At 50.6% G+C, this 21,071-nt stretch overlaps 8 protein-coding genes across 8 annotated transcripts; 5 read left to right on the forward strand and 3 right to left on the reverse strand.

Annotated features, from left to right (window-relative positions):
* Positions 1-41: 41 nt before the first annotated feature.
* LAESUDRAFT_642571 (uncharacterized protein) lies at positions 42-2,755 on the reverse strand (the record flags this gene model as incomplete). The annotated part of the gene is made up of 12 exons (XM_040903736.1): positions 42-310; positions 365-431; positions 489-698; positions 748-802; positions 856-961; positions 1,010-1,172; positions 1,230-1,562; positions 1,617-1,836; positions 1,893-2,325; positions 2,378-2,432; positions 2,481-2,540; positions 2,603-2,755. 12 exons carry the CDS (start codon positions 2,753-2,755, stop codon positions 42-44), a joined length of 2,124 nt encoding a protein of 707 aa, XP_040769326.1.
* A 531-nt stretch (positions 2,756-3,286) lies between these two features.
* Positions 3,287-5,260, forward strand: LAESUDRAFT_720834 (glycoside hydrolase family 88 protein). The gene is made up of 10 exons (XM_040907897.1): positions 3,287-3,881; positions 3,932-4,055; positions 4,111-4,140; positions 4,189-4,288; positions 4,341-4,425; positions 4,484-4,530; positions 4,589-4,685; positions 4,742-4,895; positions 4,950-5,058; positions 5,114-5,260. Exons 1-10 carry the CDS (start codon positions 3,478-3,480, stop codon positions 5,173-5,175), a joined length of 1,212 nt encoding a protein of 403 aa, XP_040769327.1. The 5' UTR covers positions 3,287-3,477; the 3' UTR covers positions 5,176-5,260.
* A 1,184-nt stretch (positions 5,261-6,444) lies between these two features.
* On the reverse strand, positions 6,445-7,065 carry LAESUDRAFT_642947 (uncharacterized protein; the record flags this gene model as incomplete). The annotated part of the gene is made up of 1 exon (XM_040903756.1): positions 6,445-7,065. The coding sequence occupies one exon, from the start codon at positions 7,063-7,065 to the stop codon at positions 6,445-6,447; it is 621 nt and encodes a 206-aa protein (XP_040769328.1).
* Positions 7,066-9,652: 2,587 nt separating this feature from the next.
* On the forward strand, positions 9,653-10,398 carry LAESUDRAFT_643244 (uncharacterized protein; the record flags this gene model as incomplete). Its single annotated transcript, XM_040903772.1, has 4 exons — positions 9,653-9,827; positions 9,902-10,063; positions 10,123-10,218; positions 10,277-10,398. 4 exons carry the CDS (start codon positions 9,653-9,655, stop codon positions 10,396-10,398), a joined length of 555 nt encoding a protein of 184 aa, XP_040769329.1.
* Positions 10,399-10,516: 118 nt separating this feature from the next.
* On the reverse strand, positions 10,517-11,815 carry LAESUDRAFT_720836 (uncharacterized protein). Its single transcript, XM_040907898.1, has 3 exons — positions 11,662-11,815; positions 11,359-11,595; positions 10,517-11,295 (listed from the first exon to the last, which is right to left on the reverse strand). The coding sequence occupies exons 1-3, from the start codon at positions 11,683-11,685 to the stop codon at positions 10,792-10,794; spliced, it is 765 nt and encodes a 254-aa protein (XP_040769330.1). The 5' UTR covers positions 11,686-11,815; the 3' UTR covers positions 10,517-10,791.
* Positions 11,816-14,349: 2,534 nt separating this feature from the next.
* On the forward strand, positions 14,350-15,572 carry LAESUDRAFT_734391 (DUF298-domain-containing protein; the record flags this gene model as incomplete). Its single annotated transcript, XM_040910505.1, has 7 exons — positions 14,350-14,681; positions 14,770-14,994; positions 15,049-15,073; positions 15,131-15,205; positions 15,262-15,306; positions 15,367-15,423; positions 15,477-15,572. The coding sequence occupies 7 exons, from the start codon at positions 14,350-14,352 to the stop codon at positions 15,570-15,572; spliced, it is 855 nt and encodes a 284-aa protein (XP_040769331.1).
* A 570-nt stretch (positions 15,573-16,142) lies between these two features.
* LAESUDRAFT_720839 (cytochrome P450) lies at positions 16,143-18,437 on the forward strand. Its single transcript, XM_040907899.1, has 13 exons — positions 16,143-16,378; positions 16,435-16,531; positions 16,591-16,727; positions 16,781-16,906; positions 16,955-17,204; positions 17,269-17,391; positions 17,447-17,549; positions 17,606-17,692; positions 17,750-17,784; positions 17,839-17,885; positions 17,937-18,059; positions 18,118-18,147; positions 18,202-18,437. Exons 1-13 carry the CDS (start codon positions 16,236-16,238, stop codon positions 18,401-18,403), a joined length of 1,503 nt encoding a protein of 500 aa, XP_040769332.1. The 5' UTR covers positions 16,143-16,235; the 3' UTR covers positions 18,404-18,437.
* Positions 18,438-19,141: 704 nt separating this feature from the next.
* LAESUDRAFT_692609 (uncharacterized protein) lies at positions 19,142-20,948 on the forward strand (the record flags this gene model as incomplete). The annotated part of the gene is made up of 5 exons (XM_040906133.1): positions 19,142-19,225; positions 19,280-19,508; positions 19,574-20,267; positions 20,326-20,654; positions 20,716-20,948. 5 exons carry the CDS (start codon positions 19,142-19,144, stop codon positions 20,946-20,948), a joined length of 1,569 nt encoding a protein of 522 aa, XP_040769333.1.
* Positions 20,949-21,071: the final 123 nt, after the last annotated feature.

Raw genomic sequence — 21,071 nt, forward strand, 5'->3', positions numbered from 1 at the left:
CTCTACACACCAGCCACGATCCTGTGCGAAGAGCGGTCCGATCAGCAAACAATCGTCCCAACATGAGAAATGACGTACTCTTCCGCCTTGTTGAGTGCCTGCACCATCTGTACGCACTCCTTCCTGCGCGCGACGACATAGTCTGACTCCTTGAGTAGCTCGTCGAGCACCTCAGGCTTGTACAACTCCTGCAACAATTCCTGCTGCAGGTTGTCCTTCGAACGGTTCACGAGTGTCAGCGAGATTGCCTTGGGTACCATGTCGATCATCTCGCGCTTGACGATGTTGAAGTATGAGTGGATGAGCAGTTCTATAAGCACGATGATGTCAGTTCATTTAATCCAGCAATGCGAGAGATACGTACTGATGACTTCCGTCTCCATCGTCTCCCGCTCGCTGAGAGGAGCCTGCGGCCGAATGATCGCTGGTGGCTATGTAATCAACACGTTGAGCAATGTTATCGCATCAATAAATTCGCCCAGACTCACTGCCTCCATGACCGCAGCGCCTTTCTTCTTCGACACATTCTTCGTCGCAGAGAAGAACGAACCGAAGAAGCTGTTGTCCGCCTGCTTGATATCAACATCAAGGTCGTTGTTATTATTGATCTGCCCCGGCGCGAGCTTGCCGCTTTTCGGGTCCGGAGCTGGGGTTGAATGCTTGTTTGCGTTCAAACGGTCCTGGACGATGGACATCGCCTGCGGGGCCATTAGCAAGGGATGATTGTTTAGCAGGAAGTGCACGAACCTTGTGGCCGTTCAGGAAGTCAGGATGTGACGTGTTGACGTAGCATGCCTGCATTCTGGATAAACGTTCAGCATTAACAACTAGGAGATGACGGAAGACAGAACATACGAGACGAGATCGGTCACAAGCTTCGTCGTGGGGTTCATTGCATTCTTGAAGAAAGTCACGACGACGGAATTAAACCTGTCCCGCAGAGCAGGGAATCTCCGGAATGCTTGCTGCAGGAGTCATGTATCGTGAACATGCCAATCCTGGAATGTACGTAGCGAACTTACAATCTTATTAAGGGCTTGACCCAGAATGCGGATCAGCTCGTCATAGACCAGCTGGCAACATTTCAAGCTAGGATCCTCCAGCCGTTTGATCTGCGCTTTCACAATTTTCTCGAACGCCTGCGTGCCGACGAAGACTGCTGGTGTAGAACCCTGTAGAAGCAGTCTCAGCCACTAAAGTTTAGCATTCGAGAATCAACCAAGTCTCACCGATGAGTTGTACAAGATGATGCGGATGTCCCCGTCCTTCACCTGGTCGAACGGATCGATGCTCTTGATACCATTGTTGAACAGCTCGTGGAACACGAAGCTGATACGTGCTCCTCCGGATAGCTCGTTGAGCGACAAGTCGCTCCCGTTACCGTCAATGATCGTGCGGAACTCGGAGCAGAATTCGGTAATCACAGAGAGGACGACGTTCGCCGAGTTGCCGTCGCCCATGGCGCCTCCCAGGCTCTGCAGTTCCGTGTTGTACTTCTGCAGTTGCTGCGAGATGCGCGCCTTGATGTCTGGTAGGGTTGCGCGGATGTGTGCCATGAGGATCTGCGCAAGTATCTAAGCAAATGTCTCGACAGAGCGTGCGAGAGAGATACGTACAACATTGAGCTTGCGCGCAAGGAATGGTGTACCACAGTACTGCGCCTTTCCCTTGTACGACGGGTGATTCTCAAAGTATTGCCGTTCGTACTCGAGCGCAGCACTGATGGGCTTATTGCTGTCAATATCGCGTTGTCCTCGGTTCACCACAGGCACATATCCCAGCCGTAGTGGGATGATACGTCCGGCCAGAATGTCGACCACGTCCGTCCCTTGGTCCCTATCGCCAGCGGCTTATCAGTAAGTATTAATAATCACAGTGGCTCCCATGCTCACATCAAATCAACCTTGGTCAAGACACCAATTGTCCTCTGACCCTCAGGATCCACCTCTCGTGCCAGCTTCAGTCCATCTGAATTCGCTAAGTCGGTGTTGGCAGCGGTGACTGCGAGAACGATACACGCAGGCTTGGAAATATACTTTAGGAGCATATCCTTGATTTGCTTCTCAATGTCTCGCGGTTGGTCTCCAACCGGGACCTTCGTGAGACCAGGAAGATCGACAAGTGTAAGCGTCAGGACATTTGGCGAGTAGATGCGCAGGTTGATGGGTTGTGGCGAGATACCAGCATTGCGCCCCGTCTTCGCCTCTGTGTCTCGGACGATCTCTGCCCGTATCTTGTTGAAGTCATAGAACTTCTCCCCTGGTAGATGGAGGAACTCTCCCCACTCATCCTCGTTAGCAGCGGGATCATCGCCGACGACTTTAGCTACGTCATATGCGTCAGCACGTCGACATGGGCTACTGATGGGCGTACTCACCAGACGACCCATTAGCTTGTTTGGTTGTTGCTTTCCGATTGATGAGTTGCAGGACCTGCGGGGTGTGTCAGAGGAACGGTCTTGCGTGAGGTGCGAAGCTCACCAATGGCCGCCGTGTCACAATACCGGTACCCCGTGGCAAGAAATCCCGACCAACGAGATTCTGTAATATCGGGTATTGACAACAGGAACAGCGCGATTGATTCATATGCATAGCGAACACACCTCGAGCACACTACTCTTCCCGCTACTTTGGCTTCCGAGCACACAGATCTGCGGCAGGTCTATCTGGGAGGCCGAGGATCCGACAGCAGTGAAGACATCTTGCAGCTTGTTGACGACGTTGACAATTTCGCCACCGAGGCTCGCAGTTCCCATTTTGCAGCAGATCAAGGAGAATGGATGAAGATGAGATGAAAGTTAAGACGGACACGCGTAAACGACGCGGACGAGCGGCCGCCTGCCAAGTATGGCGGTTCGCGCAGTTGCGCGCTTACGAGATTCGGTGCTCAGCCTTGCTCAGCCATTCCCGATGCTGTGTCGACGTGGCCGCAGCCCTATTCAGTCCATCGCTTAGTCTTACAATTATGGCGGTGTACATCTTTGTCCCAAGTCAGCTCTGTCTCGTTGCAGTGGCTGAAAATTTACTTGACGATTGCGAACGCTATGTGCTCAGCCGAACAGTCATTCACAGCGGCAGTCTGACGGCCTTTTCTGTGGCCACGAGGTGGCCGGTGCCCAACGTGCAGATCGATGCAACGTCCGTTGTTATTCTCGTCTAGGTTGTATGCTAAGATTTGATCCAACACATGGGTGGTTGCTTTGCCGAAACGTAAAACCGTTTTCGTTTCACGCCACGTCACGAGGTGTTCTTAGGCGACGAGCGCACAGCAGCTTCACTGCGGGCGGACATTCTCGAGGATTAAGAAAGGTGCCAGCTAGTCTGTTTCATAATCTCCTGTCATCTCCTCCCTTAAAAAAGGAGATATTTTAGGTCTGCCTAGGGAGACAAGAGCACAGCAGACAAAGCATTTGGTAGTCTGTCTGGTCATTCTCTGCAGGAGTCAGCATTGTCTCGAAGTCTATTGCATTTGCTATCAATGAGCTCTCTGCTTCTTCAGCTCGCTCTCTGTGCATCCTGTATCTCTCTGGCAACTGCTTCTCTACTGCCGCCGGATGAATTGATGTCACCCTTGGTTTCTGACAAGATACTGAGAACGGCGCTCTCACCCACGAATCCCATGCGGTATCCTCAGTATACTGACCGCACTGCAGGAAACTGGCTTTATTTTGTTCCTGACACTTGGACTTCCGGTTTCTTCCCTGCTACACTGTACGCTTTTTATGCGCGTGCTGAGCTTTGTCACTGGGGTGCAGACAACGCTTCTGCATATTTGACCCTCGGACGCCAGTGGAGCACTGCTGAGATCCCTCTCGAGACTGATAACGCCGTCGGGCATGACGTGGGGTTCTTAAGCTACCCCTTCGTAGCGGAGCTGGCTGTGTCCGTACCATCTTCCAGGACTCCGCTACTCAACTGACATCAATTTACAGGAACTCCAAGAATCAGACCACCATCGATGCTGTGAATATATTTGCATCGGACCTGGCTGCGCGGTTCAATCCCATCGTAGGATGTACCAGAAGCTGGAATACTGCAAATCCTGTTGACTTCGAAGTGTGTTGTCTCATCTACTAGGTCGTTGTTCTGAAACTTAAGATTTTCATGTGAGGTTGTCATTGACAACATGATGAACCTGGAGGTTAGTTCAGTCAGATTCTGCCTTGGACAGTAGTATATGTGAAAGCAGGTTCTCTTTGTGTCAGCCTCGTTGACCGAGAACAATACTCTGCGTGATATTGCTATATCGCATGCGAACAAAACCATGGAACATCACGTCCGTCCTGATGGTACGTACCTCATTCCGGATTACTTGCGTATCACTATGCTACAAGGGTTCAGGCTCCTCTTTTCACGTCGTCGAGTACAACGCGACGACTGGCGATGTGATAGCCCGCTTCACTGCACAGGGTTATTCAAATTCAAGGTAGTATAATAATACCGTTCATTGCGAACCTGAACTGATCAATGTCTGATTTTCGTAGCACTTGGAGTCGCGGCCAAGCCTGGGGAATCTATGGATTCTCGAACAGTGCGTCTTATGCACAAATTTTTGCTGCCGTTCTCCTTCAATTGCCCTCCCATTACAGTGTTCAATCATACAGGCCAGGTGCAATACCTGGAAACTGCAAGGCATATGGCATCATACTTTTTAACAAACCTTCCAGAAGACGGCATTGTTCCGTGGTATGGCTGTCGTTCGCGTATCGTCAACTGCATCTCATGCCTACACACCAATGCAGGGACTTTAATGCCCCACTCAATCCGCCAAGGCCTGCGGACTCCTCAGCGGCAATGATAGCTGTCAACGGCCTTATCCTGCTTGCAAATCAGGAGGCTTCTCTCTCCCCGTCTAACGTTACGGGTTCCGAATACTACCTCAATGCCGCTGTAGAGGTGCGGGATGCATTTCCATGCTGATTGCTGACCACTGATTAACCTTGTTCTTAGCTGTTGCGCAACAATACGGCGTTAGCATGGCGTCCAGCCTGGCAAAGTCTACTTGCCAACGGTACAGTCAACAATCCTGAAGGGAATAACCTAACCGGGATAGTTTACGGTATGGACAACTTCATTTAGAGAATGTGAAACCACCTCTGACCTCCCGCTTGTAGGCGACTACTTTTTCGTGGAGGCCGGGAATACTTTACTCTCGTTGGGAATGCTTACTTGTTAGCGATCGCTTGATATACTCATTGACTACTTCCATTCGTGTACCATAGCTAGTCTTCAGATGATATGTGCTCAATTTCATAGCCACATATCAGTCCGATCGCATGATGGTGTTTGCATAAGGAGCTCAGCCAGCAGACATGGAAGACCGCCGAGCTGCCACCCGCCATCAATATGGATGCCATCATGAACCTTGAATATAAGGTGGTAGGGCCGGTGCCGGCAGTGCCCGCTACGTCGAGCGCGCTTACTGCGCCAGCCGGCACTTGACGCAGGACGCTCAACCCGCACAGTAAGATTCGCGGTTCGTTATGGGTTTCTCGTGATTAAGGAATATTTCTACACGTAACGAGATGGAGCGAGGAGGGATTTGGAACGCTTCGCAAACATTACGTTCGTGAGTAAAATACCCTAGAATTGGTGGTTCATGTAACGGGGAGCTAGGTAGGTTACTTTTGAGTGGTAGACCGACTCTTGGAACATAATGGATGCCATCATGAACCTTGAATACATCAGATTAATCTACCGCGATCGCCGCAGCACGTGCATCACCGTGTGCTCCGAGCCTTACACTGCAGACATGAAGCTTTGCACTTGGGGAAGTTGGCGACGAGCGCCGGTTCCAAATAACATTTGCGGCGGAAGCATGTTTCAGCAGGCTAAGGTAGATAGTGGGATACAAGTACAATGACAGAATAGATGAACCGTGGACATAATATATAATTGGGTACAAGTACAAAGGGCCTAATTATACAAATGCGGGCATTGAGGACAGTAGAGGGCTACAATTAGAAAGGAGCTGAAAAAGGAAGGGGCGCTGCAATTACAATTGGGGGGTGAAGTCATTGGCAGTGGGAGCTTGCTGCGTGGATGTGGGGTCGGGGCCTTCCTTCAGTAGATAGACGTTGTGAAAATCGAACGCTGCCTTCCAACGACGCCATGGGCCAGAGTAAATAGGTTTGCCATCGTTGTTGACGCGCCAGCGAGAGAGTATGCATTCGAGCATGACGACGTCGTTGGTGCCGATGCCGTCGGCTGATAGGCGGTATTCTTCGTCTTTGGGCTGTATCTTTCGAGTGGCATTCCAGACGTTGTCGAACAGTGTGACCTGATGCTCGGATAGTCAAGGGACAGAAAGGAGCAAGTGTAAAGTGCGTACCGTCCAATCGTCATCGCGTTTGCCTTTCACCGCCTGCCTGGTGCCGGCAGTGATGGATGTGGTTGCACCGTTGGCTTCTAAAAGGAAAACAGTGTATATAAATGAGATATGTAATCACTGTGTAATGCGAATGTACCTTCGGGGCACTGGGTGGATCGTTGTAAAAGAGCACATGCGGCGCGGAGGTCGTCGGCCCGTAGAGGATCGATCGTAATCTGGATTATGGTAGATACTTTCAGGACGGTTGCTTTGGCCATATCCCAGCACACCACCCCCGTCGCGAAAATAACGAAGGGCGGTGGCGATTCGAGAACTATAAGACATAGTAGCGACATCAGCAGCGGACAGGCCATGGACGACAAATGGACATGGACCCGACTCAGATCCTCGCTCGATGTCGAGCTCATCAACAGACATTGCTTCGGAAGGAGTGCACCCATCACTCGGTCTATGAAGAACAGTAACAGGAGGCTCATGCTCAGGATAAGCCATCAAATTTTCGGAAGAAATGCTAACATCAATGTAATCAACATGATTAAGCTTTAGCCACTGAAGTGCAGCGAAAACAGCAACATGCCTCACTAGCAACGGAGTGCGATGAAAATCTGATTCCACAGGACGAGTAGGTCCAGTGAACAAAACGGCAAGGACCTGCTCCAAATCCGAAACAGGAGGGGGAAGAATATCATACACCTTTTCAACAGGTTGCGTAAACGCGATCGCGTTCGCCATCATCTTACGCTGACCCATGGTAACCTTGACGACGAAAGAGTTGTGACGAATGCGAGCCACCAACATACGCTCGACAAATGTAAGGTCGGCAAGTACACCAGGTACGTCGCCAATCCATAGACCATTTGCAAGGGCATTACGAGGCAATCTGTGCCGGACAAGCATGGAACGACAATCATCACAGATATCTATCCATTGAGTACCGTTAATATCATGAACAGCAGCAGAATACAGGATGGCACCAGGCCGATCAGAGACAACATCATTTTCACAGTGACGTTGGACACGGGTGACGTGTTCGCCGTCACGAATGAGCGGCTGCAAGTCGACATCATCGTACCGAGCACGAACGATATTTTTACTCAGCGTGAGACGTGCACAAACGGCACAGGGAGACTCATGTACAGCGGACACATCCAGTGCGTCACACCAGGAGCGAACGATGTCCAAACGATGAGCGAGTGGAAGTGGTGGTGGAGGAAAGGATACATCATGAAAGCAAGTAGTCGAAGCAACGGAAGCCGGCACACCTAACGGAACCGAAATCGCAGAACGAACACCAGCGGGGACCTCTGCAGAAGCGCAATCTAACGGTCGGAAAGAAGGGTATCGACGCGCACAAAGCCAACAACGATGTCCTCGAAGAAGGTGAATAATTCTGTCTACAGAAATCTCATGGTCTGTCACGGGAAGGCCATGGCTGATAGCGACAGTGTAAATCGACGCAGAATCTAGCGAGGTGAGTAGATAAACCACCGGAACGTCGATGATCAAAGCAGAATGAGCAGAATCAGTCGATCCGGAAAGCGTACAGTCAACGACGCCGACAAAGCCGTATACAACACCATCTGCAGAAGAGAGAGCCCCTTTAACAAGCGGAAAGCGAGACAAAAACTCGAACGAAAACACCGACGGCCAAGTGCGAACATGCGCGGGCAGGTGAACGTCAATGGGAAAGTGAAATATCGCGGCTAAAGAAGGACACGAAACAGAACACTGATGAGCTTGCAACAACGATACCAAAGCGGCTAGAGATCGAGAACGACAATTAATATGGAGACGATGTAAGTGCACGATGTCGAGCAAAGAACGATAGGGAAGCACGTCAGCGAGAGTTGCACATGGAATGTTGCTAGCAACAGAACGAGAATCATCTGGAACGTTACGAACCACGTCACGAACAGGAACAGAACGAACATATACAACATGCGTATAACACTGCATACGCTGGCTGGAGCCACGAATGACAGTACCGTTGAGTAGCACAGCTGACGCAACAGTAGTCGATCGTCGACTCGCACCACCCTGAGGAGACGAATAGTGTGAATCCGAACGTACAAATGACATGATCGAGTCGCGGTCGAAGATGGCACGCCCAATGGACAACAAACGAAGTTGCCGCAGAAGATGGCGATAGACAATGCCAAAAATCAACGTGACACACAGCATGAATAGCAGAGCCTCACCGAGAGACTCGATGGACAGCACTCCAATCGGGAGTCCACACGTAAAAAACAAAGTCGTCCCTCCGAGAGACTGAGACAAACAAATCGCCGACGACCGCACCAGCGAGCACATCAGTCCAGGGGTAACCGACCCGATGGAGATAGCGACCGACGTAGAAGCAAACACGGCTAGGATGAAAACCAGCACGCAAAAGAAAACAAAGCACAATGCGCAAAGGATCGCCAGAGGAAGCATGTTGCAGTAGTGCATCAGATGAACGGGAAGAGCAACAGACAGGGATAGCGAGAGCGGGCAACGGAGCACAGAGAACACCAAGCAGAACGCAGTGGAGCAAGGAGGAGCAAAACGGCGTAACCAGAAAAGGGCGATCGGACAACCTCCTATCTTATGTAAGCGGGAAAGTCTGCAGTCATGGTATAGCCAAATAACATTCTGTTATTTGGAACACGTGGCAAATGCTTAGCAAATGTCAACAGGTTTTTTGCCTTTGTGATCTCAATTTGCTATGGTTCCTTCCCACATTCCGTATTAAGTATTTGTATATAATATGTTGGAGGCAGAAATTTAAATCATATATTTTAAGAAATGACACCATTTTCAAACTCACCAAATACATTTAGAATTTGAGTGCTGTTGAATGTAATCATACATTTTTGAATTCCAAACCATCACATGTATAAAATACCCAGTAGCAGATGAAGGTGTAATTACAAATGACTTTCATTCTAGTAATCTTGGTTAGAATGACTTCAGTAGGGAAGTAGAATGTAGGCATAATTACACCTTTGTCTGCTACTGGATATTTTATATATGTGATGGTTTGGAATTCAAAAATGTATGATTACATTCAACAGCACTCAAATTCTAAATGTATTTGGTGAGTTTGAAAATGGTGTCATTTCTTAAAATATATGATTTAAATTTCTGCCTCCAACATATTATATGCAAATACTTAATACGGAATGTGGGAAGGAACCATAGCAAATTGAGATCACAAAGGCAAAAAACCTGTCGACATTTGCTAAGCATTTGCCACGTGTGCAAAACGCTTCATGTCTGCGGTGTTACGGAAGAGCGGGCTTGGGAAGAGACTCTCTGTCAGACCAATCCTTGCGACTAAACCATGTCGACCGAGTCATTCAATCCCAACCCCATCGTCTTTGCAACCGCAAAGCCCAATCGCAATGTGCCTGTCTATCTGAGAGTCAACTCACTTTGGCTCGATGACGACGAACGGGATCATGAGGAGCAGGATGAATCGAATGATGTCGAGGAGATTGACCAGGATGAGATATTCGGTGCGTCGCAGTGCCGTTTTGCGGACCATAGTGCTTATCTGTGACTTAATTGGGCGTCCATCATATGTCTTCAGAATTAATTCGCTCCATATCCGACCCCGAGCACCGGAGCATGACTCTGGAGCAGCTCGCAGTTGTATCAGCTCCACAAATTAGCTTTGACCCACGGGCACCAGACAGGCTCACCGTTGAGTTTACACCAACGGTTCCGCACTGTGGGATGAGCACATTCATAGGTGAGCCATCCATTTACCAAGACGAGTGCGCATTCTCGCATGTCTGAACTGCGATCTAGGACTCTCTATCCGTGTAAGGCTGTTGCGGAGCCTACCTCAGCGATATAAAGTGGACATCCGTGTGAAGCCAGGATCGCACCAGAGTGAACACGCATGTAAGCTATTTTGTTGTTGAAATAACTTTCGTTCCCTAACGTTCGTACTGCGACATAGTGAACAAACAGCTGAACGATAAGGAGCGCGTCGCTGCTGCTCTGGAGAATCCCGCACTGCTTGAGGTGCTCGAACAGTGTCTATCAACAGCAGGGCGGCAGCCCGAAGGAGCCGCCATATGACGCTTGCCTAGTATGTGCTTGCCAGCCCTTGCCACGCTGCATGCTCATCCTAGGTGTAGATGCTGGTTGTGACCGATATGTTGGAATCCCTCTTGTCCGCTTTCTCAGTGCAATCGTGTGTTGCATAGTACGGCATAATCATATTCTGCAGGGTAAGATTAAATCAACAGCGTACATGGAAGCCATATGCGACTAATGCTACAGTTGTGCAGGCGTCATTATCCACGAGCTACAAGATCTAAAGATGAAGGTATAACTTGTATGCGATACAGTACGTTCGCGAATGCAAAACGACGAGGAATAGTAGCATGTACCAGTAGTAATACGAAGGCAAGACCCGGGGGCCGATGGACTCGAGAGAAGCCATATGAAAGAGTGGTCTCCCATTTCCCATCAGTCTTCGAGGAGGAAATCCCAGTCGATCACGACCTCCGGTGATCGCTTTGTGCACCAACCCATCCCGAACATGCGCTTGCATGCCTCGCGACAACGTGCCTCTGGCTCCCCGCGGTGTACGTCCCACATCCTGAATGTGACGTGACCGTAGGTGTGCACCACGACTTCGTCTTCGTCCGCGCCGCCGCTCAATTTGCCAGGCCAGATATCCTTGTCCGAATACGCACTCGAGTGGTCCTTGTCGGAGATGTATAGGTCAGAGTACTGTTGCGGATCCTGGTCGCACATGGAGATGACGGATGGACGACGGGACTGCGTGATACACGCGTTCTGCAGGATGCGGTTGGTGAAGCCTGCGGAGAAGGTGGTCTTCTTGCAGCTCGCAGAGCGATGAATGTGACCCCTGAAGTCCGATGGAAGCCAGATGGTGACGTCTGCGTCGGACGAGACGTTGACCTCGAGCTGGAATTTGGTTGTTCGTGTGGGGGGAAAATTTCGGCACTAAGCACAACGACACGTTGCGTTAGTACGATTTCGGTGGATCGGCAGCGCACGCGGACTTACGACTTTGATCTTTACCGATTCGCTGGACTCGCTTCCAACATACATAGCGAGCCGATGGTCCAGCGGCTGACTATGGGCACGATAGTGTGGAAGGACAAGCGAGAGGTCGATTGGGCGGCGGTCTGTTTCTAGTGCGAAGTCCCACTTCGAGTGCTCCCCTGCGCCGCGATATTTGACGCGATGTGACCCAGTCGGTTGGTCAAGTAAGCTTTCCGTACCCGCTGGGCATCTAAAGTCCTGAAATTCACGATCACGATGGGAATGAATTTGACTGTCCGCAGTGATGCGCTATCATCGACTTACGTTGAAGGAATGAAAACCAGGCATTGTGACCTTGCGAACGAAAAGAAGGCTGGCCGTGGCCGAGGAAGACGAATGCAAATAGACGTCGGGCACGAATGGGGAGAACGGTACATCTCGACTAGCACATCCTGGTTATATCACTGCTCGCGAGCGGTTGTGTTTCAGTATAAGTACCGCTTTGTGCCAAATAAGGCAGGCCTTGTTTTCGTTCCTCGGCTATGAGTCAACACGTGCTAGGCAGCCGCCTCGACAAGACAACAAACCCATTGTGTTGGATGTTGACGCAGACAATTGCATGGGAATCTGAATCAATATCAACAATAAGACCGGAGTCCATCGTATCTCGTCGACTCCGCGTGTCCGCTGCCCCGCGTTCGCGTTGCCCGCTTCCCAGCTCGCTGCGATATCTCGGTGCCGGGTAAACCGTTCGACTGTACTGGCATGTTCCGTCGTGTCTCGGTGAGTTTGTGTGGCTGACAACCGTGTCTCTCTGACACACTTGGCGCGTTTCGCTGTGTTCTAGATTTGCAACAAGGTTACGCTTATGTTCTGAAAAAAAAAGCGTCAAATTGTCCCAATCACCGTGCAATGGTGTCGATTTGAGCCATCGTACAGATCTAGTAACGTGAATGGCGTTTCCTAAAGGGGGCATCCCGGATAGCACCTTGACTGCGGTGTAGAATTGCCGTGTCTATACGACGATGTGTCCTTCCATTGTACGGAAGCCATTTAACTGAAGGTAGTGAAGTGGTAGCATGGTCACTGCGGACCTGCGTTCAGCCATGTGTGGGCGGTTTCATGGCGGCGTGCCGGTCGTCAAAAAGCTAGATCAGGCGCGCACTTCACACCTTGTCTATGTCTTCGGGTCATTTGTTTCTGTTGGCCGATGGCAGTCTCGCCTTCCAACCGCCGCTTGAAGTGACGAGCGATGCGCTGACGTATCAGGGAAGTCGGCCACGAATCTCAGGAGGTTCACAATCTCCAGCCTTGCTACCCGACCAGCGTTTCACGTTTGCGCATATCTATGGGAGCTGAGCGAGACCTTTGCTGATACGTTCACCCGCCGAGTGAGTGATACTGGAATCATACGGTCTCATTAAGTTTTGCAGCAGCAGACTTCCAAGACAGTGAGCGTTCAGCGCTCAGCAGGTGCGTTGTTCCCTTTCGAGCAAACAATAAATAGAGGTAAGTGCAATTGCAAGCGGCGATTGTTCTGCTCCTACCACACCGTCCGGACAATTGAACCGTGCAGGGGCATAAAGGATGATGACGAACGGTCATTGGAGCGACAGTACAAAGCCCATGGAAGATGCGGTAGTAGAGCGTGCTCAGTTAAAGATGATTGTTGTCATGAGAAGCTGCAACGATTTTATGACACGTATTATGTGCGTCAGCAAGCAGAATTACTCAAGACTGATACTGCCGTTCCGAGTCGCAATCAATTCGGGTCCTCCATGCGAATGCCAAAGCATTGTTAATTGCCTTTCTAATATTTTTGGTTCATACGAATGCGATTCAGAACGTATGATGTGCGATCCAGAAGTGACACAGCACTGATCGTGGGACATGTTTCAATGGACTCGGAGTACGGCATTTCGTGCTCGGGTCCCGGGCTCTAGATCTTCATTGAGGCTGCGCGCAATGTGCATATCTAGTCGTGACACATCTGTTTATGAGCGTATCAAAATGCCCTGAAATTCCACGTTACTTCACTACGTTGCGTTCGGCGTGCGAGCGTGTCTAATCAAAGCCAAAGCAGTTTATGAGATGTGTATCGGACAGACAGCTCGCATTCCTCACAAGCGGAATAAAATGTTCACTGGCAATACATCACACCACTCGCCAACACATGGGGTGGTCGTTCTATGACACACAGGATCTGCGGTCACACACTCGACAACACGAGCTTGTCACATGTGGATAACGGCTTTCCTCGTTTGGAAACTTTCCGTCACTCCGATCACTCGGTGATAGCCGCGAACCACGTGGCCGCGTTTGTACGCGAGGCGTGCCACTCTGCCTTTCTCTTTCCGCAACTTTCATCACTATAACCATATTTTCTCGGCCGAACATGGCACCCAAGGTCAGTCGCAGTCATAGATAAGGTCATAAGGAGCGAGTCTGAGGCAAGGCGCATGTAGAGGAAACGCGCAGAAGCCGCAGGTGAACCCAGTGCGCGCGTTACGCGTGCATCATCGCGCGCTAAGGGCATCGGAAGTGGTGCTATCGCTTCAGAAGGAAGCGTGGTGCCTGAAGCAGCAGGATTAGAGAGACTAAGCGAGGTAATCCCTGCAATGAATGCTGAACGCCTTGGGTTGATTGAGACTTGTCGCGAAGTCCGACGTACCCGTGCTCAAGAAAGCTCGGAAAAGTAGGGCAAAAGGCGCTAGCACCAGAATCAGAGGCAGAGATGGAAATAAAGCGTGTGTGATTCCTCCTCCTCAAAACCGCATGGGACGCTTACTTGGATTCTATAGCGATAATGAAGTACGTGATATTCCATTTATGGGCTGTATGCGTGACCAACAATTGTTCAGCCACAGATCGAGTAAGTTCTGTCCAACCACGTTGCCAGGCGAACCACGTTGTCAAGTGCGTTTACTTGCAACACTGGACTTCACTGCAGCCTTCTTGAGCAGTGTCCTGGTTGACATTGCTCACTGTTATCACGGGCTGGCTTGAATCCTCATGAATATTTCCTCCCTCTTGTGTTGCGTTCCTAATAAGAAAACTCGCAGTACACAGGAGTCTGCGTCTCCTTCAACAGATGTTACTTCCAAAATAATCCCACTCTCAAGCCCTCAATATTACACTGTCGCCAGTGCTGGAGCTCTTTTCCGCACGTATGCGGACCCAGACGACCCATCTGTTGTAGGACCGGAGGGCTTTACACGCCTCTGCTCTGACACGGGAATATCGTTAGACGGCGCGCTTCCGTTGGTGCTTGCGTGGCAAATGGGTGCAGCTGAGATGGCCAAAATCAATTTGAGCGAATGGGAGAAGGGTACGGCAGAGCTTAGGTTGGCTTCTCAATTCTACTACTGTCGAAATATGATCCGCTAACAAGATCCGCGGGTTTTCAACATTGACCTTCTCCTCTATACTTAGAATATCTGATTTGAAGGTGTTGTCTATTGCTCTACATGACTTGGAGGATCTGCTGCTCTTGGGAAAGCCACCAATGAAACCTTCGCTGGCTACGCAAAACCGGAAGAAAGCGACTTCTTCATCTCTAGAACCCTACAATCGTGCACGCTATTACAGATACGCTGAAGATCCTCAAAAGGCATTCAACGAGCTTTATTCATTCTGCTTCGCCCTAGCCAAGCCACCGTGAGTGTGAGGTTATCATAAGAAATGACCCATGCTTAACACGCGAGCTTGAAGTCAAGCAAGAAACATCGACATGGAGGTCGGTTGCCCGAATCCCGACTGTAATGTTCTGACAACTCATAAAAGGTGTTCTTAGACTGCGAGCGCATTCTGGTCGGTCTTGATCGTCCCCCGATATCCGTTAATGTCTGAGCTGCTCCAATTCATCAATGTACGTTCTTTCTGCGGTCTCATTCACTACTCCGCTGCATCGAGTTTGTTATGCAGGACAAAGGAACGTACAGAGGTGTCAATAAAGATCTGTGGAACATGGCACGTGTCAATGTCATCCGCAGCAACTATGGCATTGTTTTATTCACTTGAACTCTTAAGGCGCTCGAGTTCGTTCGCACAATCGATCCAAACCTATCCAATTATGACGCAGATGGGGTAAGTATTCCGTAATCTGACGGTTGGGTCATCTTATTCCTTCAACCCTGTAGGCATGGCCCACAATGCTTGACGATTTCGTTGCGTGGAAAACAGGCAAGAGCGCCGGAGAAGCATCGGCGCGAGCTACCGTCGACACTACGGACTAGCGACGAGTTATAATGACAGGACTGTTATGGAAGCATATCTAATGCCACGATCGCAATGGTCTAATATTGCTGCATCCAATGTCTTTCTATTTCCTCGGTTTCTTTATTCCACCTCCAACGTTTAGCTCCAAGTCCGAATGAGCGATCTGCAGGATGTCTTCAATCATGACATGCAGCTTCCCATCCGAGTCTGGTACTGAGCGTTGAGCGTGTTCATTTTCGTGCTGCATATTTTAAATTAGGCACCGCCTTTCCTTTCGATCAGTATTTTCGCGAGACTCATTCCACGCTACAATGTTCAGCAGACACTCACCTTCTTCCTCAGAGATGAATAGCGTCCCCAAAGCTGGCGGTGAATGGAAAACGTGTATAATGAGCCGCTATCGCCTGGAAATATGGTTCATCCGCCATCCCGCCATTACATCGTCAGGTGTCCATTCGAAATGCACACGTACCGCTGCGTGCATCTCAGAAAGAAGTCGAAGCTACCGTCGGATTGGGGTGGTAGACATCTTTCCTCCAATACCTTTGCCTAATGCAGTTTGACATGGTTCTTCACAGGGTCCCGAGTACGACCTTATGCATGCGAGCGGCACTTCGGCACGGAGACGGGAAGATGTGAGATATAAAAGCGGTCGGAACTATCATTTCGGCCTGAGCATCATGGGCCTGACGATCGTTACATTGGCCCTCATCCTGGGCACGGTACTTGCAACTGTGTACTTCCGGCTATCCTCAAACAAGGACTCTTTACCATCTGGCCCTCCAGGGCATTGGCTGCTGGGCAATGCACCCTCTGGCCCTCAGTATGCACTGACTCACGATTGTTCGCCTCAGCATGGATTGACTTGTAGTCTTTCAGTGCATCCCGTCGTGTCGCTGAGCTCGTTGAGGCATATGGGCCCGTCATCACGCTGCGATATGGAATTCGCCTTGTATGTGTCGTCGGACGCTATGAGGTCAGGTGCAGTTACGGATAAGGCGTGTTCGCAACCTCACGTTTCCATGACCTGAACAGGCCGCTGTAGACATTCTTCAGAAGCATTCGCTAGAGACGTCAGATCGACCACGGGCCATTGTGGCTAATGAGATTCTCTCAAAGGGCCTGCGCGTCCTGATGGTGCGGGCGGGCGATCGTCTGAAGAGAATAAGAAGGTACATGCATAAATGTCTAGGAAGGACATCCGCAATTGCTGATTTTGCAGCAGAGCACTTCATGCATATCTCCAGCCCTCTGTAGCAGTGACGTATACGCCCATTCAGTACAGGTACGCGAAGAAATACATCGTGGACTGCTATCGCAAGCCGGACGAGCATCTTGAACATGCAAAGAGGTGCGAAAGTTTAATAATGGTTTCATGATTTCTGCTAACACGACTCAGTTATGCGGCGAGCCTCGTTTTGACCATAGCCTATGGCAAGACAAGTCCGAGCTCATACTCGGATCCGGATGTGCGCGCGATTAACAAATACCTGCAGCGTCTGACTGTTGCACTGAGGCCTGGAGCTTATCTCGTGGAATCCTTCCCATTCTTGAAGTATATACCCGGATATCTCTCTCATTTCCACCGCTGGCAAAGGGAAGAGAATGCATTGTTTGCCAGCCAGCTTGAAGCTGTCAGAAGGAAGATGGTACAGCCCCCTCCATCCTGTCGCGGCTGTATGGAAGATGAAATTTCTTTTTTGGATACGATAGGAAGCAGGAGAAGCAGAGTCATGTTTTGCTGCATATCTAATAGAGAATCAGGAGAGATTGGGCCTGTCCTATGACGAGATGGTTTACGTGGCAGGTGCGGTTTTCGGCGCAGGATCTGACACTGTGAGCTCTTGTACTTGCAATTTGCCTGTTGCTGGCGCTGAATTGCTTTTGTCAGACGGCCGCGGCGCTGGGCGTGGTGACAATGGCTGCAGCCTGCTACCCCGAAGCACAGAAGGCAGTGCAAGCTCAGTTGGATCAGGTCGTTGGTCGTGGTAGATGTGAGTACTGGATTTCTGTAAGTATAACGCGCTTGTTCATGGTTTCCATGCACCAGTGCCTTCTTTCGAGGATCAGGATATGCTACCTGAAGTGACTGCCTTCGTGTTAGAATCGTTCCGATGGCGGCCTGTCAGTGTCGGAGGTTCGTCACTCGCTTGCTCATAGTAACATACGTCCCATAACCCATAATCGTCTGTAGGATTCTCTCATCGGACGATGAAGGATGTTATCTGGGTATGTCTGAAATGTAATTTGGTCATGAGCTCTCTCCTAATTTCCCATTGCAAGAGAAACTATGTGATCCCAGCAGGTACAGAAATCGTCGGGAACCACTGGTGAACATTCCATCAAACACCTTCCATAGCGATCTTGTTGATCTTGTTTAGGGCTATATCGCGAGACCCGGAGGTATATCCGGACCCTGAGACCTTCAACCCGAGGCGTTGGCTAGATGGGCAGGGCAGGCTCAGAGACGACCTCAAATTTTTCAACTTCGGCTTCGGTCGTAGGTGAGAGTTGAATTTGCTCCGATGGTGTTAACAATGTTACGACGAGGAAACCTGCCAGGGTATGCATTGGACAGCATGTCGCGAACAAGTACGTCGCTGCTACTGTCAGAAAAGCTATAAAATCTCACTACGTGTTGAGCAGCTCTCTTTTTATCAACACGGCCCTTATATTATGGGCATTCAGCATTACGCAGAATCCCTCCAAGCCGATCGATACGTTCGCATTCACAGATTCAGCCAACAGTCATCCCCTGCCGTTCTCAGTATCTTTGCAGCCGCGAGTTAAGAACCTTGAGGAGTTGCTTGGCATTACTGTGCATGTAGCATCGGTAGATTACTCTTGAGAGTGCCGAATGAAGGAGGATTCGAGGCTCATGTGCCCAGAGAGTTGCCTTATGTGGAGAAGTTTATAACAGCCACTTCGGCAAAGGGTGACTTCCCACGCCCCTTCAGTCTCAACTTCTTCAGTCTCAACTTCTTCCTAATGTCCAGCAGAGCCGGTGGACTCTACGGAGGCATCCAGTTCTCCTCTGCGAAAGCATTTTCTTCTTCATCTGCTCCGCAAGAGAACGTCGCAGCACCTGTCACTGCCGCAATCATCGAGAAACCCCAGGTCTCGAGAGCGGCACCGGCAGATGATCGGTCGTCATCAGCTCCTGCAACGCAGAATGCAGCAGCGAGCCCCAGTGCAGCAGCTGAAGCAGGCGCCTCAGTGAAGGCTACAGCCGGTATCTTCCCCTCTTTCGCGGCCTTGCCAATGTAGAGCTCGTTATTCACGAAATCATCGTTCATGCTATTTTCGCATCGCAATATCGGTTGCGCGGATGCTACCAGGATGGTCCGCCAGTCTCGCCTTTGCGCCAGTCCGTCGACATTCAGCACAAAAAGCCAAGGTTTCCGCCGTGCCACGGCTCCCTGTGGGTGCAGCGGTTACCGCTGCTCAAGCCGCGACCACCTCGCCTACCGCGGTAATCTCAAGCACTGCAGTTGTGTTCGCGCCACCGGCCTTGGTAGAACCCGCAAAGCCTGCAGAGTCTCAAAGCCAAGGGCAAGGATGGGGCAAGAAAGTCAAACCGCCTTCCATGATTCTGGATGAGGACATCAATGGATTCAAGGCGCGGCGGGGAGAGAAACGCAGCGGAGGCGGAAGGAAGAAGGGAAAGAAAGTATGTGGATGATTGTGTCGCAGTTTTGTTTCCGATGATGAAATACGTTCTCAGAACAAACATGCGGCAGTCATCACAGTATGGGAACCCAACGAAGCGTATGATCCAATGCGACCGAACGACTACAACGAATACAAAGTCTACAAGCGTAGGGAGCACGAAGAGCGCCGTGAACGCATGCTTGTTGAGAGGCAGCGTGTGGAGGAGCGCAAGAGATACCGTAGCAGTAGCTATTCCGACAGTTACGGCAGTGAATCTGAAGAGGAACGCCCTCGCAAAGCCGGTAGGCCTGCATTCCATGATGTAACGCATCTTGCATTCGCCTCATCATTGGTTTGATCGCCCTAGGTCGGTATGACGACCATGAGGAAGAGGACTATGACCGACCCCGCGGGCTTGGTAGTGTGGCACCATCCAATCCACCGCCGGCCCTTGTGGGCGTTAACCTCACCGGCGACGAGGCTTATCAGCGCCGTCTTGCCATGTCAGCTGGCTTCCGACCCGCATCTTCTCCAGTCCCTGTTGCAGCGCCAGCCCCGCACGTTGCACCGACTCCGACGTCCGCAGACAGGCGATCTCCTTCGTCTGTTACACCTCGTCTCCCGACAGAGGCCACAACTCCTACCCTGTCGGAGGATAGGGATGATGAAGACATTCCTGGCCTCGGTGGTTCTGGTTCTGTTAATGCCGCGGCACTGCCTGCAACCGCACTCTCAGCAGCAGAGACTGGGGAGGAAGCATATCTGCGGCGTGTCGCCATGTCTCAGCCCCATCCAGCACCCAGTGCGCCTATACATCAGGATCCTGAAGAACATCCGCTGGCGTACAATCCTTTTGTCCCTCCATCTTCCGCGCCTCCGCCCCCGGCACCTATGCCGGTGCTTCCTGCAGGCTTCTCGGAAGAGAAGGTGCGCAGCAGTCGGGAGGCTGCAGCGGCTATCGCGGCAAAATTGAAAGCACTCGCACCTCCACCTGGGACATCTGAACCATCTGCACCTTCTGCTGGCAGCGTGACAGAATCAGAACCCGCATCTGAACAGAGGTGCATTATCATTTCAATCTGCAGGATCTGCTGTTACTGACAAGTCTTCTCTGACTAGACCGGATCCGCATGGGTTCGCCGCCCGCCTAATGGCTAAGTGGGGCCATAAGGAAGGTCAAGGTCTAGGTGCAGATGGAGGCGGCATTGTGCATGCGCTCACCGTAGAGCAAGTTACTGGAGGGAAAGGCAAGGGCAAAGGCAAAGGCAAGGAGGCCGGTGGTAAGGCGATAGGATCTGGGCCCAAGATGGGCAAGATTGTCAACTTGAATGAGGATGCAAAGACCAGAGAAGACCGGGAGCGCTTTGGAGAGCCCAGTCGAGTTGTTGTACTCACGAACATGGTTGGTCTTGAGGATGTGGAAGACGAAGAGCTCAGAGATGAGATAGGTGAGTCAAAAGTTTCGTCGGCTTCTGGCATCGGGTTGACTATATATTATATTCATTTTAGGTGAAGAATGTTCGAAGAATGGCACTGTCGAGCGAGTCGTCGTTCATCCTGTCTACCCGCCTCCTGAGAACCCCGAAGAAGCTGTCCGCATTTTCGTTTTGTTCGCAGGACCTGCTGGAGCTTGGAAGACGGTGAGAGAATTGGATGGGAGGTACTTCGGAGGTCGAAGTGTGCGAGCGCGCTACTTCCCTGAAGCTCAGTTCAACAAGTTTGCCTTTGATATACCATTGTGATGCGGCCGGATTAGTTCTTGAATGTGTTGTTGTATTGCGTTCCATCTCTCATCTAATACAAAACATCCTTTTCAAAGGTTTCAAACCCAGAACTCTCTCGATTCTTTGCCATTCCTACTGAGT

The sequence above is a fragment of the Laetiporus sulphureus genome (genome assembly GCF_001632365.1).
Source record: "Laetiporus sulphureus 93-53 unplaced genomic scaffold LAESUscaffold_3, whole genome shotgun sequence".
Classification (NCBI taxonomy): Eukaryota; Fungi; Basidiomycota; class Agaricomycetes; order Polyporales; family Laetiporaceae; genus Laetiporus; species Laetiporus sulphureus.

Bases quoted from the DNA above. Each gene is read 5' to 3' on its own strand.
- LAESUDRAFT_720834 (XM_040907897.1), top strand. From the start codon at position 3,478: ATGAGCTCTCTGCTTCTTCAGCTCGCTCTCTGTGCATCCTGTATCTCT. The intron at 4,056-4,110 runs GTGTGTTGTCTC...TTTTCATGTGAG, and splicing joins CAAATCCTGTTGACTTCGAA to GTTGTCATTGACAACATGAT. The intron at 4,141-4,188 runs GTTAGTTCAGTC...ATGTGAAAGCAG, and splicing joins ACAACATGATGAACCTGGAG to GTTCTCTTTGTGTCAGCCTC.
- LAESUDRAFT_720836 (XM_040907898.1), bottom strand. From the start codon at position 11,685: ATGCCTGGTTTTCATTCCTTCAAC. The intron at 11,596-11,661 runs GTAAGTCGATGA...CGTGAATTTCAG, and splicing joins CTGGTTTTCATTCCTTCAAC to GACTTTAGATGCCCAGCGGG. The intron at 11,296-11,358 runs GTAAGTCCGCGT...CGTTGTGCTTAG, and splicing joins AATCGGTAAAGATCAAAGTC to TGCCGAAATTTTCCCCCCAC.
- LAESUDRAFT_720839 (XM_040907899.1), top strand. From the start codon at position 16,236: ATGGGCCTGACGATCGTTACATTGGCCCTCATCCTGGGCACGGTACTT. The intron at 16,907-16,954 runs GTGCGAAAGTTT...AACACGACTCAG, and splicing joins CATCTTGAACATGCAAAGAG to TTATGCGGCGAGCCTCGTTT. The intron at 17,205-17,268 runs GTACAGCCCCCT...TGGATACGATAG, and splicing joins AAGCTGTCAGAAGGAAGATG to GAAGCAGGAGAAGCAGAGTC.